The sequence below is a fragment of the Panthera tigris genome, chromosome A1 (assembly GCF_018350195.1).
Source record: "Panthera tigris isolate Pti1 chromosome A1, P.tigris_Pti1_mat1.1, whole genome shotgun sequence".
Lineage (NCBI taxonomy): Eukaryota > Metazoa > Chordata > Mammalia > Carnivora > Felidae > Panthera > Panthera tigris.
In genome coordinates, this window is record NC_056660.1 from 45,703,475 (window position 1) to 45,719,565 (window position 16,091).

At 33.7% G+C, this 16,091-nt stretch overlaps 1 protein-coding gene across 2 annotated transcripts in view; it reads right to left on the reverse strand.

Annotated features, from left to right (window-relative positions):
• Window positions 1–16,091, reverse strand: part of DACH1 (dachshund family transcription factor 1) — a 429,592-nt gene that overhangs the window by 32,222 nt on the left and 381,279 nt on the right. For both annotated transcript variants that reach the window (XM_042977988.1, XM_007099181.3), the window contains 4 exons: window positions 13,538–13,689; window positions 4,736–4,883; window positions 1,575–1,718; window positions 997–1,065 (listed from right to left, as the gene is read on the reverse strand). In XM_042977988.1, coding sequence (XP_042833922.1) covers window positions 997–1,065; window positions 1,575–1,718; window positions 4,736–4,883; window positions 13,538–13,689 — 513 coding nt within the window. The remainder of the gene's footprint in view (window positions 1–996; window positions 1,066–1,574; window positions 1,719–4,735; window positions 4,884–13,537; window positions 13,690–16,091) is intronic.

Sequence of the window (16,091 nt, forward strand, 5' to 3'; positions counted from 1 at the left end):
TTGGTAAAACAAACATAGGCCAAAATATTCTTCAGGAATGCTTCTTCAAGTTTCTGATTTTTACTTACTGCATATCTGATACTTTACAAAAGTATATTTCCTTTACTCTAAACCGAAAATGGCACATTCGTAGCTGATTAAGTAGCACAATTAATGTCACACAATATCCCCAAAATGATTGAGTTTAAAATGCAAAATAAAAGCAATTGGGAGGATTATAGCAGTTAATCATTTTAGGCTTCCCTTTGAAGAACCATCTTCATTTAAAATAGAAAACAAATATTCTTTTTACTGTTTAGTATTCATGTTGTTAGACTGAGTTTATTGCCTAGAATAGATGTTAGACTATAAATGTTACCTTCAGATTTTGTTCTTTCCTAATAGTGTGGTCTCGGCAATATACATATTTAGCTCTTCTGAGTGTTTAATACAACTCCCTTTAGTATTCTATATATGATTTTGCTCAGCATATTTGTGTTATTAAAATGTATATAATGGCATACAGAACATTCAGGAAATCCACAGAGGACTAAACAATCTTATTTATTGTTAACATTCAACCAGTCTATTTTGCATGTACCTTGCCGTATCTGTCACAAAAAAGAGAAGGAGAAATTTTCAAATTTAAGAACTACCTATTTGATTAACCCATGCTTTTATTCACAGAGTATAGAACTTATAAGCCTTTCCTGCATGAGATTGGCTTCAAGCATTCAATAAAATACATTTACTATGTCCAAGATTAAATCATACATTGTTTAAAATTAATTATTCCTTTTTAATTGCATTGTATAAACAGAAATGACCTGTTAATTTAAAGAAAATCTATCAGCACAAAATGAATTCACTCATATAAACAAGCAAGATGAACTTGACCTTGTTTGAACTTGTTTTGATGTGGCCCAGATGGTAGGCTACATGCTTGAATAGCAGGCTAAAGCTGAGGAAAAACTCATATAGCAAGATCTAGATTTATAGCCTTTTGCAAATTCCTACCTTGTATTGTCCTCTCAGCATCTGTTCTGCTGCCACTGCGGTCAGCCTCTATCTCTGGGGTCAGAGAGTCTAAAAGCACAGAAAGGTAAGAGTGACACATATTTCATTTGATTCTATTGTCCTTTAAAAAAAGAGCAACCTGTTACTTTGGTGCTGAATTAAAATTACATAAATCTGTGTCATCTTGTAACGGTTGAACAAAGACCATAACCGTAAGAATCATCGAAATATTTGAATAGATAAATAAGTACCGCAAAATTGTTCATAACACGGGATAGGGAGTGGGAAGTGCTCAGATTAATATTTTAGCCTATTTCAGTAGAGACAGGTTTGGTTAAACAGAAAAGCAAGGTCAGGTCCCAGATACTGAAGTTAAGTAACAAGACAGTGAAGGCACCTATGAAATAAAGCATTTCTCCAACACATGTGACTACTTCCCACCAGGGTCTCAGCTACAAGCACAGTTTACGGAAGCACTAGACATAGAAAAATATGAAACCACAAACACAGGTTTAACTTGTCTTTTGAGCACTAAAAATTACAGTTAGTTAGCCATGCATAAAGATGCACCCTCTTACCATTTAAGACCCTGAGACTGTCTGTAGAAGCTGCCTGCTTTAGTGTTTGTTCTGCTTGCTCACGCCGTTTGGTCTCAAATTCAAGTGCTTCCTGTAATTTTCTCTTTGCCTTCTTCTCCTTCTTTAGCCTCTTTTGAACTATGGCTAGAAAATAGTGTATATTATATTTAAAAATTTTTTTTGCAATGTTCAAAGTTACAAATGATCTATGTTTTTCATCTATGTATGTATGTGTGTGTATGTGTGTGTGTATATATATTTTCCCCCCTGCTGGGCTGAGTCTACTTATGCAGAGAAAGTTCAAAAAATTCCACCTTGTTCTAAACTAAATCCCAGTGAATATCCAAGGAGGCCAATTTTTATGTAGCTTTGTACTATTATATTATGAAGATACCTTTATTGTCATCAGTTGGGACAGATTTAAGGAGAAATTAATGTTAGTAATTATTTATATACACTGATAAAGGAAGCCTGATTAAATTCTGTGGATTAGTCTCTGCCCTTGAATCAGAATAGTCAGAGTAGTTAGAATAATGCCAACCTTTATAAGCATGCCTCCTTTATGAAGGACCATTTTTTGGACAGCAAATGGAGCATTTCCCCTATAGTTGTTTGCAAAACAGTTAAGAATTTTTCCTTGAAATTTAAAAAGATGCAATAAATATTATTGCATATAGTGAGCTAAATACTCTTAATTATTAACATATAAGCAGTCTTTTGGGGAGATGAAGCTATTATAATTTGCTCAGAGATATCAATAATTTCTTTAAAGCAAATTTATATGCACTATACCATATTTTAAGCAAATTATATTTTATTCTGCCGAAATCTGGTGGAGAATAAAACCTCACTATAATGATAATAATGTGCTACTGCTGACAATAATGTAGTATTTATATAAAAAAGGAGATTACGATACAAAAAGTTAATTATGATACATCTTCTCCTACTGGACAATTTAAATATCAATAAATGGGAACAGATAAACGATGTTCATAAAGTGTATGTTAACTATACTTTCAGTACGATAATTGTTTCAGCTTTTACAATTTACATAAGGTAGGCAGTCAGCATATGGGGGCATGCAAATGTTTTTCTTTAGAATATATATACATATATATGTATATATATATTTTTTGCTGGTTGATAAACATTGTGGATGTGAATATGACAGAATCAGTATGAGAAAATCCTTCTGGTAGAATTAATCATAAGGAGTAGTCATTCCAAGTTTGCTTTTTGATTTCTTACTGCAGATTAAAGAATAACATTATTATTTAATACAGTGTTTAGTGTGAAAGTGGGGTGCCTGGGTGGCACAGTCGGTCGTGTCTGACTTCGGCTCACGTCATGACCTCATGGTTTGTGAGTTCGAGCCCCACTTCGGGCTCTGTACTGACAGCTTGGAGCCTGCTTCGGATTCTGTGTGTGTGTGTCTCTCTCTGTCTGACACTCCCCTGCTAGCACTCTGTCTCTGTCTCTGTCTCAAAAATAAATAAACATTAAAAAAATAATTTAAAAAATTGTGTGAAAACCATATTAACAAAATCATTTGTCTACTATATCCCTTTCCGAAGATGGGAAATTTCTGAATTTCTGAACAGTAATTTCTGAATTATTTATTTAGATTGTATATTTCCATGGCACTAAAAGCTCAATACCCAGTGCCTTGCCATTGACTGCTTACTGTTTTCTCCTCTGTGATTGAACCAAACGATATCGCCATGTTCTCTCTTCAGCGTAGTACACTGCTTCAACAGATACATTTACAATAGATAAACATTGATAGATATTACCTTTAATTTATTGTTCACAATTAATTAAATGGGAGGTTCATGAGGTGATCTGTGAAATGTTTTGCCCTCTAGTGGTTAAAGAAAAAAATCAAGATAAAGCCTCCAACAGATTTGAACCAATAAAATTCTGAAGTTCTCTCAAGTAACCAAAAGATTACTTTAGGAATTCAAGGATCTACCTTTAAGTCTTGTCAAAAAAAAAAAAAAAAAAAAAAAGAAGAAGAAGAAGAAGAAGAAAAAAGAAAAAAAATTCTCCAGGTGAGAACAAAATCAAGACATGGTTATCTCATGGAAGATTAACTCTTTGACCAATCTTCATTATGCACATAGAACACATCCCATTATCAATGTTTATCATGTCCTGATTACTTTAGTACCTAAATCTATATGAAACCACATTATCTAGAAGTGTGCTGTACACGTGCAGTGATGGCTTCCCAAATCAGCCTCATCCCAGGAACCCACTAGATATTGCTTCATAGTAACAAATGAAAACAACCTACTAAGTCCTGCTGGTTTGAAAGACAAAACAGAAACAATGATTTTCAAATAATGGTGTCAAACATATAGAAGGAGAATACATGGAATATTTATATTGTAAACTTATTAAATGAGAGAAAAGTTGCTCTCCCTCTGGCGTAGTTAAGATAATGTTATAGTTGAGGCAAAGGGAAAGTTGGTTATAAAAAAATATTCTTAATCTCACAAATAATATAAACACCCACATATGAATGACCTTCAAAATTATCTGTACATGTGCTGTAAAGTGTGTTAGAAGAAGGAATTCATAAATTGATAATATTATTATTTTTACCCAATAAAAATTCATATTGGTTTATACATTAATGTGTACTTGACCTTGTTGGATGAAAACGAGCCATTCAGAGAGAAAATTATACAAACACTCAACTTTGGTCATTTGTTCAGATATTCATCAGTCTTCAATTTCAGTTGATAAATATCTTACTAAATCTTCTTCGCTTGAATAGTCAGTATTTCCTATTTTAGCTTTGTGACTTAACTCTTAAGTTTTCAAACGGCAATGGTAAATAAATACAAAATTTTTCTTCATGGCTGTCATCAGAGCTCATTCTTATCTTACTTGTTAAGCTCTATGAGCAATAAAAATTATGTGATTAATGATAAAATATATTTCAATTCCCTGAGGTATGAACAGAAGAGAAACCGTGTACTCTGGGGAAGAAAAAAAATACAATGAGCCCAGGATTCAAATCCTGCTGTGAACTTCAGCGATAGTAAATTAACAAAAAAGCTATATCGTCTCACAGTAAATCACCAAACAGAAGTTTGTTCTGTTAAATATTGTATATAAAGTATTAGACTTATTTGGAAGTTTAAAAATACCTCTATTCTTTTGTTCCATAGCCAACTGCTTCTCAAGTGTTTCCCTTAATTCTCTTTCCCTTAAAAAATCCATCTTCAGCTCTGTTTTTTCCAGTTGGACTTGTTTTTCTTGAGCTCTGGCATTATCTATGGCAACTTTCAAGAGCCCCTGTACAAAGAAGGCATTCAGAATTGAAATATTTTGGTGCATAGCACATTTCATTCGTTACTAAAAGCATCTTTAAAAAAGAACCAGCTTATCAAATTCTTTCATTCTTGTACATTCACTCTGCATTCTCTAGGACAAGTACTGTAACTAAAGCACCAAACTTCTAAAACTAATTAAATTGTATTAGGAAGACAAATGTTTTTGCCATGCAGGTTCAATTGCTTCTAATTAGAATATCCAGATCTAAAGCTAAATGCGGGCAGCACATAAGCATGCTAAAAAATAAGAACTGAGAAATGATGATCCAACGTGGTTTACGCAGTCCCAAGTGATCCTAGCAGTGCCCACCTATCTCTTGGAGCTCCTTCTCCACCATTCCCTATTGAGATTATACTGGACACAGTGCTTACCTTTGGTTTCTGCACCAGGGATTTGCTCTTTCTGTTCTCTTCCTGAATGCTTTTCCTCCCACTTTTTGCGTGGCTTATGCCCTCACTTCATCTCACCCCTGTGTAGTTGCCAGTCAAGAAAGGCCTTTCCTCATCACCCTATCTGGATTGGCCTTCCAACCCATCTCGTTATTCTCTCCTTAGAACTCTTCATATCATTTATTATTATGTAATATTGTCATGTATGTGTTCGTTTACTGCTTTATGCCGTGTCTCTTCCACTAAAATGTAAACTCTCTGAAGCAGGGACATTTTCTTTCACTTAGTACTATGTTCCTAGGGCCCAGAGAGTGCCTACTATACAGGAGATTCCAAAAATTTGATGAATAGAAATTATAATACTAGTATATTTTTCTTGACATATAAAATACACGCAAGGGATCCAAAACCCAGTGTTTAATAGTGCATTGTTTTTAAAAAGTCATTTAAAATGGTTATAATAAATTGAGAATAACTTTTAGGGGACTATTTGACCGTATAACTCAAGAGTATATGGTAAACTATACAACTGAAAATGGAATCTCATATATACATATACGCATATACATAAGAGATATATAAGTTGATTTACTCTTTGATAATTAAAAATTTAGTCATATTCTGAGATTCTTGAAAATGAGATTATGAAAACATATTAAAAAGTATTCTGCATGTGTTCTCTCCCAATATCCTTTAGAAAATTATTAGTAAACATTAGAGCTAAAATTTCTATGCTTATCACCTAGGCAATTAAAAAATGCCTTTTTGAAGTAGAAGATATTTTTGTCTTGGTCTGTGAACACCAGCGACTAAAATTTTCAACTGAAATTATAAATGAAATAGAAGTTGGTTCTATTTTGTACATCTGATCTAGGATATGACCCCTCTTGCAAGAGACAACATAAGCAGTCTGAATCTGGAATTTCAATTCTGGTTTGACTTGTTAGCCCAATAGATTAGCTCATCAACCCTCAGATCAGCTCACCAACATAGCATTATCATAAGCCATTTCATTCTCATTTCAAGCACATATAAATTATTTCATGTCTGTTATACCTGATCCTGAATTTCCTGGTATAATTCTTGTGATATGAAACAAGCTGGAGGGTTTCTACATGGCTGTTTGCCCCTCCCTACTCTTTTGTTTTTAACAATAAAACATAGCTGCTAAGGAAACTGCCATCTTAACTCAATTCAGCAACATTCCTGTGTATGTTTCTTCTTCATCAGGAACAAACAATTAGTAACAAATGAAAGAGATCATTACATCAAGTGCCCTTTTAGATCACCCCAATTAAAACTTTAGTTTAGCTGTATTTTAATTCTAAGATACCAAATTCTAATTTTCTGCTCTGATTGCTCTTGTTGACTTATCTTTGAAAGATGTACTCTCTGTGCAATGTCTAGAGATTATTTAGCAAGATGCCAATGTTGGCACCACTTAATGTGTTGATTGGTTGTATTATCAGTAGCTGTTTAAAATAAATTACTATTAAACTATTATTGTCCTTGGCTGACAAAACACAATATTTTGGTGTTCTTTAAATATGAAACAATCATTATGAATAAACATGTTGAATAATCTTAAACTGTAACTCTAATTTGTGTAATTTTATATTAATATTTGTTGTAATGTATGAAGTTGCTAAGAGCATTTATGTTTACTGTTTTCTTTTGTTACAGTTGCCGCTAATGTCCCTAATGGTAATACATTACCTATTCCTGCTGATTATGTCTGAAAAATACTAGCTTTAAGATCCAATACCCTCCAGGGACTACTTACAAGCTATATAAAATTAAGTTTCATTTTTAGACTTTAAATCAGTGCGTATCAGTAGGAGTCCAGTGTGAACAAAAATCTGTGCTAGAGCCAAACTGGTACATATGCAAAAATATGTTATTGCTTGTGACAGCTTTGCTGCAAAAAAATACAGAAAACCGATTAAATTTCAGTGCAGCAGGGGGCTGGGAAAGCAATAGCAAGTAGTGTTCACAACATCTACAAATCATTAGGACACCATTTTAACCATCAGTGATAATAGTACTTTCAGATTTGTGTAACTTCTGTAAATTTTCCAGGTAGATCATATGCAAAGGTCACACTAAATGCTGAGTCTCACGTGGACATGTAGTATTGAGCAAAATTCTGTGATGACAATTCTGTGATGATGAATTACAGCAAAACACACAAGGTTTAAAACATGAATTTTTCTCCAGGAGGAGGTCAGTTATGATGTTGGACAATGACAATTCTAAAGAAATGCATTTCAAGTTTACTCTATGGCACAGCAATTATAAGAGACAATGGTTGTTTGGCCTCAAATTTCTTTCTCACGAGGCATGACTGTTGTCATATACATACATATTTTGTCTTCTAGAATGATCTTGTGAATTCAATTATTTTAATCATTTTTCAGAGAATGAGTCTTATACATTTCTTTTCAGAAGGGCATTGTAATTGATCTAGCATTTTTTCAACTATTTTTATAACCTAAAAGTACAAATATCTGCTTGTATAAGAGAACCTACAGTAATACTGATAGGAAGGAAACATTTCTTAATCTACTATTTAGATCCTAGAGAAAAGCTTCCTTCACCATATTTGTTTTTTATACAAAAATTGTTTCAGAATCAGATGGTATCAGAATCAAAGTTCTTTGAGTGTAACTGGAATTAATGTGACAAAATTCCGCTCAATAATGCATTGCCTCTAATGAGAGTAAACATCCTAGTTGAAGGGGATTTTAGTGATTGCCCATTCTAATTAAAGCTTTTTGAAGTTGAAAAAAAAAAAAAAAAAAAAAAAACAAGGTCCAGATAAAACAGATGATTTGTCTAAAATCCCAAACTGGTAAATTGACTATGCTTAGATCAGAACTCTCAAGCTTATTTAAACCTTTTTTTTTTTTCCTTTTAGCGTTTCTTTCCAGGATGAGAAAGAGGAGTGTCCTTAGAAACCAGGAAATTTTGTACACAAATATATAAAAGAACAGTGCCAACCAATACATTTTCACAGAAGCTCTTATAACAAGAGATACAACTATACTTAGTTTAACATGGTTACTGTTCTCCAAAGTCAGTCAATAACAGACACTCCCTCAAAAGCACTTCCAGGTATAAAACCCATCTTGTGATTATTTGATCATGTATGGCAATGTGGCAACATGGGCTCTGTTATTATCCTACCTATGTTTAAATCCAGACTCCCATCACTAGAATATGGCCTTGATCAAAAAACTTGTCTGCCTCCATTTACTCATCTGTAACATGGAGCTAATAATGAGATCCACTGTGTGGGATTATAAAGATGATTCAATGTAATATCATATAGAGTTCGCATAGTGATGAACTGTGGACATGGTGATTTATAGTAAGAAAGATATATTTGGTCTTCATCTCAATCCTGGCACAGAGGTCCTACAATGGGTGGAATTTCCTAAGTGAAAAGAGCAAAAAGGTGAAAAGGGTGTGTTTTGTTATTCACAATAAGCCCTTCTCAACTACACCAGAGTTCATTTTAACCAGGTGACTTTTGGAAAGCCCTAAGGATTTAGGCTGGTTGACAGGGGAACTAACTCTGTGATTAGAGGGATGGAACTTTCAGCCACACCCCCCTGATCTGTGGGAGGACAGAGGGGCTATAAGTTGAATTAATCGAGAATGTGGGTGATTTAATCAATCACACCAATATAATGGAAACTCTATGAAAACTCAACAGAGTTCAAAAAGTGCTCAAAGAGCTTCTAGGTTGGTCAACATCTGGAGGTACTGGGGAGGTGGTGTGCTCAGAGAAGGCATGAGAGCTCGGCACCCCTTCCCACATACCATGCCTTATGGTCTTCCATCTGACTGTACCTGAGTTATGTCCCTTGATAGCAAACTGGTAATCTAGTAAGGAAGATGTTTTCCTGAGATCTGTGAACTGCTCTAGCTAATTAATTGAAACCAAGATGGGGGTGATGGGAACCTCTGATCGTAGCTGCTTGGTCAGTAGCATGGGATATAACCTGGGCTTGCAATTTTCATCTGGCATTTGGGGAGGGGGCAATCTTGTGGAACTGAACTCTTAACCTGTGGGATGTGATGCTATCCCAGGTAGATAATTGAGTTAAATTGTAGGGTCTCCAGCCAGTGCTGCAGAATTGCTTGATGTGGAAAAAACTATCCGACTTTTGGTGAGCAAGTGTCGGAGGTGAAGTGATGTTGTAGTAGGATATTGAGAGCAGAAGACAAACACAGGAGTATTTTTTTTCTATATAATGACACATTAAGATTGTTCAGTAACTGTTAGTTTTTACTAGTATCATTATTATTATTGTGGTGGTGGTACACAATGTAAATTAGTAAGTACGGTATATAGTCCAGACCTTTAAGAGATAATGCTATTCTCTTGAGCACAGTAAACTGTGTTTAGAATACTGGATATATTTCACTGTTGGTTTTTTTTTTTTTTTTTGGTTTTGTTTTGTTTTAATGAGCTCTCTCCATGAATTGGTAATGAGAACAAAAAGAAAACTTCTATAAACATAATTAAACATAAAAAGATATAATGTAACACCAATATATCTGATCTCAGTCTACCCATGTTTTGAAGCCAATGTCCTATTTTGTGTACCTTTTTGAAAGTTTCCTCCTAATTATTTTTATCTGTTATAATTAAAATGACATATTAAAAATGCAAATAAAAACTATTAACTTTTAAAATGTATAAAATATAATAGGATTGGCTGTGGCATTGAAATGTAAAGACTAGAAGATACATTATCAGTGTTTTGGCCTTAGTAGTAAGTCAGATTCTTCTTCCTCTTCTTTTGTCAAACACAAATTAGAGAATACTTTTTAAGTCCCATAGTTGGATTATTTTATTTATTAGGCCATAGTGATGCCATCTGGGACTGCCATTTATTGTGGTTTTAACAACCCTTTTAGCTCTTCTTTGTTTATATTAATTCCTCCATATAGGCAAATCATAGTGAACCAAACTCCCATCACATATCACCTTATGGCATCTATCTTCAATGCTATCCTTACCCCTAACTAAATATCACATTCTCTACCTTATTTTACCTTTGTTTTTAATTTACCTATTCTTATTTGAATATTTGTAAGTCATTTTAAGTTATTTTTATAATAAGATAAACAATGTAAATTATTTGTTCCCAATCCTCTGTACAAATAGGTTGTAGCTATGCTTTACAGCATGAAAGCTTGGATTGAGAATAATGAGTAAAATTCTCCTTTAAGTGTGTTAATTGGGTAGCCCACGTTCGAAGGTGTCACATTCAGTAAATTGACACTAAAATTCTATTTCCTCACTTAAATTCTCATAGGGAGTTCTCCATGGACATGTTTGAATAAGGAAGCCATAATAAAATATTGCCACATAGAGAAAGACAAAATCCACATAAAATAATTATTTTTTATAAAAGCAAAATCTGGAATGAATCCGTATCACTCAAGTGAAATTACTATCATTTATGGAAGATACACATATTTAGTATACAGAGTACATTTAAAAATACTAGTGTATAGTATTTTTCTACAGGTCCTCTTTTAAAGCAAAAAAAAAAAATTTATGAAAATTCAATTTGGATATGTCATGTAATGGACATCTGTACTAACCATTACAAATCTGAAAATTGAGATTTATCAAATATAGAATATCATGATATGAAATTATTTAATATTAGAAAACAAAATCTTAAACACATTATTTTGAAGGGTTTTTGGTCATTAATTGTAAGAAAAATAGACTTCTATACATTAAATTTAAATACAACCCAATGTCTTAAGTTTAATTAAAATAGTAAATATACATAATAAACTTTAATTTCACACATGGGATTGTATGATTTGAAACATGTAAACATTTTTAACTCCATTTTTTCCATTGCCATCCTGATAAAATATCTCCAAAAGAAATATGGAGCTTTAAACTTACCACACAAAAAGCATGTTACCATTTTGAAATAGAAAGCAGAGAACCCCATTATATATAATTGAAATTGCAGAGGAAATTGAGGTAGGCAGAATGTAATTACCCAAATTAGAATTTGGACAGCAAACACATTTATACTGTATGCCCAATAAGCCAGGGTCATGACTGCTTAAACATTCTATACCATTCCTAGGATATTACTATAACTCAATAAATGTGGCAATAATAAAGGAACTAGCATTCGCAACTTTTTGCAAAATGATGTGAAACCATTATTGAACATAAATCCAGTATATATGTGTGTATATGCATGTGTACATGTGTTTATACATGTATGTGTGTGCGTGTGTATATATTGCATATGCGTGTGTATTCCTATGCATGGAACTCAGTAATATTTTTAATTTTTATTTTACCTTATGTACATATATGTGAATGCACTGAAGTGGACAAGTATAATTTATTTTCAACAAAATATTCTTACTGTAGGTGTTCTGACTTTGACAGACCCAGATCCCCATGACTGGGGACTAACGATAAACAATTTAGCTTGCCTTGACTATTGTCCCACCATCAACTCTTGCTAAAATATGTCCTCAAGGTTGACTGGAAGGTCAGAAAGAGAGTATATTAAATCTAGAGATACCTTCAATAACATATATGTCTAAAATCTGTACATTTTAAAAATGGGGTTTTCTCTTCATTCTTGTTTTTTGGAAGAAATAATTACAGTTTGAGGTGATGCAGATACATTTCTAGTCTGGGAAACCTGGTGTGGGATAGGTGGAGAAATATTCCCAAGCCAGCAGTATGTGACTTAGAGATTTGGTATTCACACACAATGCAAGAGCCCATGTGTGAACCCATTCTTGAGATGAGCAAGCTGGTTTATACTGATGATACCCAGAAATGTTTTCTCTGCTGAAACTGAAATTAAATGACCACTTTGCTCCTTAAACACATTTTAGTTAATGAAGATACATATAACTGGATGGAGAATTTTAAGTAAACCCTTAGCTTTTTCTTTGCTTCATATGGAGTTGTAAACATAACAAAATTAATTATTCCCTTATTTTCAGAGTGTAAACTCAGAAATGTTGAGGGATATTTTCTGAAATCATTTAATTTAACAAAAGAAAAATTCATTAAAAACTCCACCTCATTAAAAAAAACAATAATATGGGTCAAATTTAGAAAAAAAAATCTTATGTTTATTTAAAAATATAATCAATTATTTGGCCTTGATTAAGTTTAGGCTAGATTGATGATTTATTTCAATTACTGAGATATAAAACCTAAAGTTGAATACAGTTCTGGAGACTCTAATTACATTAGTATTAAAAATGCCACATTAATAGATGAGAAGATATGTTACATTAAAGGCCTTCTGTTATGTCCTTGGAGAGGTAAATAAAATTAATTACATTTCTACTGGGAGAAAGTTTAATATGGTAGGAAATGTGTACAGAAAAATATCACTAAGAATCAAGTACTAGCATAAAAAATTTAAAAAAGAAAACAGAACAAAAGTAACAGCACAGTATCTTCAAGCACATTCTTACTATTAGCTACTCCAAATATGGAGAAATAAAGGGCAAAAATCTCCATCTGGGGTCCACATGATCGCTTCATGTGTGGGCAAGAAAATTATGCTTTCTTGTATCCCAAACACTCTTATTATTTTGGCTCCATGCTCTATGTTATTGTTAACTGTAAGTATTTTTGATTCATAATGTACTGTACGTAAAATATACATCCTGGGGACTACATAGGAAATCCGTGCAAAGTTTTGTATAGCTTTTTGAAGTCTGTTCTTTGAAGAAACCCTATTAACTGAAACAAATTTATTTATGAAAGAAGGGATTTTTTGGATTCTTTTATATTAGACATATTTTAAGTGACTAAACATATCATTTCCTCACTGGAAGGCCAACAGTTTAAAAATAACCAAATATTTATTAGAACTGGTGTGCCGTCGTTTAGTAAATCAGACAAACTTAAACAGTTAGATTCCTCCCATCAGTTGGCAATAAGGAGAGCATTGAGGCAGAATGATTTTTCAAATGCCCAGGTCATTTTCACTGAAGCTTTTATTAAGGCTGCGTATACATATTTCTAAACCAGTTTGAGTAGTGTAGCAAGTTTAAAATCTTCAACTGCTGGAAAAAGTTCAATGTCATGATTCAGGCAATCTCATGAGTGGCTTAAGCTGGAATAGTATGAATTTGGGAAAAATTCACAGCTTGAGTCTTCCCTGTTCCTTTCTTCCAGGTTACAAAAAGGCCTACCTGTATGTTAGTCAGCAGGGTCTCTATGGAAGACAATCCATCAGGAAACAGAAAAGGAGGCGGAAAACCTGGAGGTAGTGGTTGTCCATGCCCAGTTAGAGAAAGTTTGTCAAGGCTGTCTCTTGCGGTTGGTGTGGAAAGCGGGGTCTCATCTGTATGTGATTGAAACAAAAATATAGAACAAGTTACGCTTGTCTGTTTTTATTAGACCTCAGTAATGGCTTCCCTAGTGGTTTCCAGAACATTTATTGCAAATTGGTTCCTGCTATCAGGAGAAAATGCTTTCTGCTGAATTTTCTTTAATGAAAAAGCTGTGGAGATACAACAAGATAACATTAATGAGTAACTTTATAAGCCTTTTAAATGCAGTCTCTAATGAGACTGAGTTTACAGTGCCATAGAATCTTTTTAAAACAAATATTATCTCACATATAGTTGTGATAATATACTCAGGCTGACTTTATGGGCACCTTCCCAATTATCTCATTTTAGTTTGTTCTGTTTGGATTGACAATAGAATATTTCTAGAGCTTCATATAAAAGAAATGCTTTGTATATTAGTATGTGTGTTGCTCAATTAACCCTTCCTTTATATCAATGATTTGTTCAAATATATTCTTAAGGAATCTACAAAAGGACGTACAATTAAAATTTGTCATTTTACGACTAAAAAGAAAAACCGGAATCAAATATATTCCGAAATTATAAATGAATTATTCAGTATCATTAAAACTAAAGGGCTAATTCTATTGACCCTGAACACTTTTTACCTTCTGATTGAAAAACTAGCCCTTTATACATGAAAAAGGAGTCTAAAGAAAGGATAATGAAACACAACGTCCATAACAATATTTAGAAAATCAAATATAAAACCCTCTAAGATAAATTAATCTTTACTTTATTTATTGAATATTCTTCAAAATTTTAAGCAACTCAGAGTAATGTCTCGATGTGGATTCCTTTTACTCTCACGGTGAAATCTTCTCATTCAGCTCTTTATTATTTAAACATTTTTTTTTACAGTTTCATTTCAGACACCAACGTTATGGCTTATTTTAGTTTATTATATCACAGAGAAAATTTTATTCATGGCAGGATTCTCAATTTTATAAATATTTTCATATTTCACCCCAGGAAAATTAATCAGAGCAATGTATTTGCACAGTCCTGATAGGATCTCTCAATTTTGCAAGTGGCTAAAAACTTCAGCACACTTGCCTTTATGCTTATAATTTGATTCCACTGTTCTCGATCATTCCTTTATTTTCCATTACAACACCTAACCACACAACACGTTTTCCAATTACCTCTCTCTGGGGCAGAAATATGGAAGTAGGCACCTCTCTGTCTCTAACTAATGTCAGAACAAGTTAAGTTCATCTCCCTCACCTTTCCACATTTCTAGTTAACAGGCCAAAAGGGAAGAGAAGTTGGGGAGGAGAGTATCGGACACAGGCTTTCTTTCTATTAACTGCCTCTCTTCTCACACTACACTCACTCCCTCTGCGGTTTCTCCTTTCACTCCCTTCTCTGTTGACTTACTGACAGGCGATCTGAGGCCGCAGGTTCTAGAAGAAGAAACGGAGTTAAGCAGCTAAAGTAGGACTCTCTGTGTTATTTTTTTTTATCACCCTTGTCACTGGGGGTTGAAGAAAGACTGCCGTGCAGGGGTAGGGCTACTGCATGGCTAATGTGATCAAGATGATCTTGGACACCCTTTACCTAGCTGTCATAAATTACTCCTCCAGACCAAGGCTGCTAGCGTTTTCTCATAATAGCTCCAAAAAGGCGCTTGTTAAACATCTATGTGCATGTGAAATTGTTTAAGAATGGAGAGCAATATTTTTCGATCAGCATCACCTTCGCTGTCACATGCTAAAGAAAATGTGGCTTAATAGATCATGGGGATAATAATTGCTTGTCTCTTGAAGAGAGGCATAGAACCAGATGACCACCTGAATTTGCTTTCAGCTTTAGAGACTGATTCCACAATTCTTTAAAGATCGTCTAAGAAAAAAGCACGATATGAATGTACACACACACACACACACACACACACACATACATACACACACATTTGAGTATAAGTTCCATCATTCCCATGACTATTTGATGTAACTTCAATACATTTATGCTTGACTATGTTTGGCTGTTGTGCAAATTAGTTAATAAAATCACTCATGACACACATATTTACATAGCTAACACTTACTTAACATAAACAATGTGCTAGACACTGAGGACAGAAGGCTTAAAAACACAATCTACAAACCTCAAGTAGCTTAACCTGGACTGGAGTGACTGATCCCAATTGTTAGTAGCCAATTCTTATAGTTAGTGAAATATTTTGTCCCCCAACATTATTTCATTAGCTACTCTATTTTTCCCGATATAGGATTCAAATTGTTCTGTGTGTGTGTGTGTGTGTGTGTGTGTGTGCGTGCGTGTGTGTGTGTGATCTATTTTTCTGCAGTTGCTTCAGTGGAATCCTCATGCTCATCTTGGTCCTCACGGTTTCAACTATCATTTGGTATAGACTTGCATGATTGGGTTC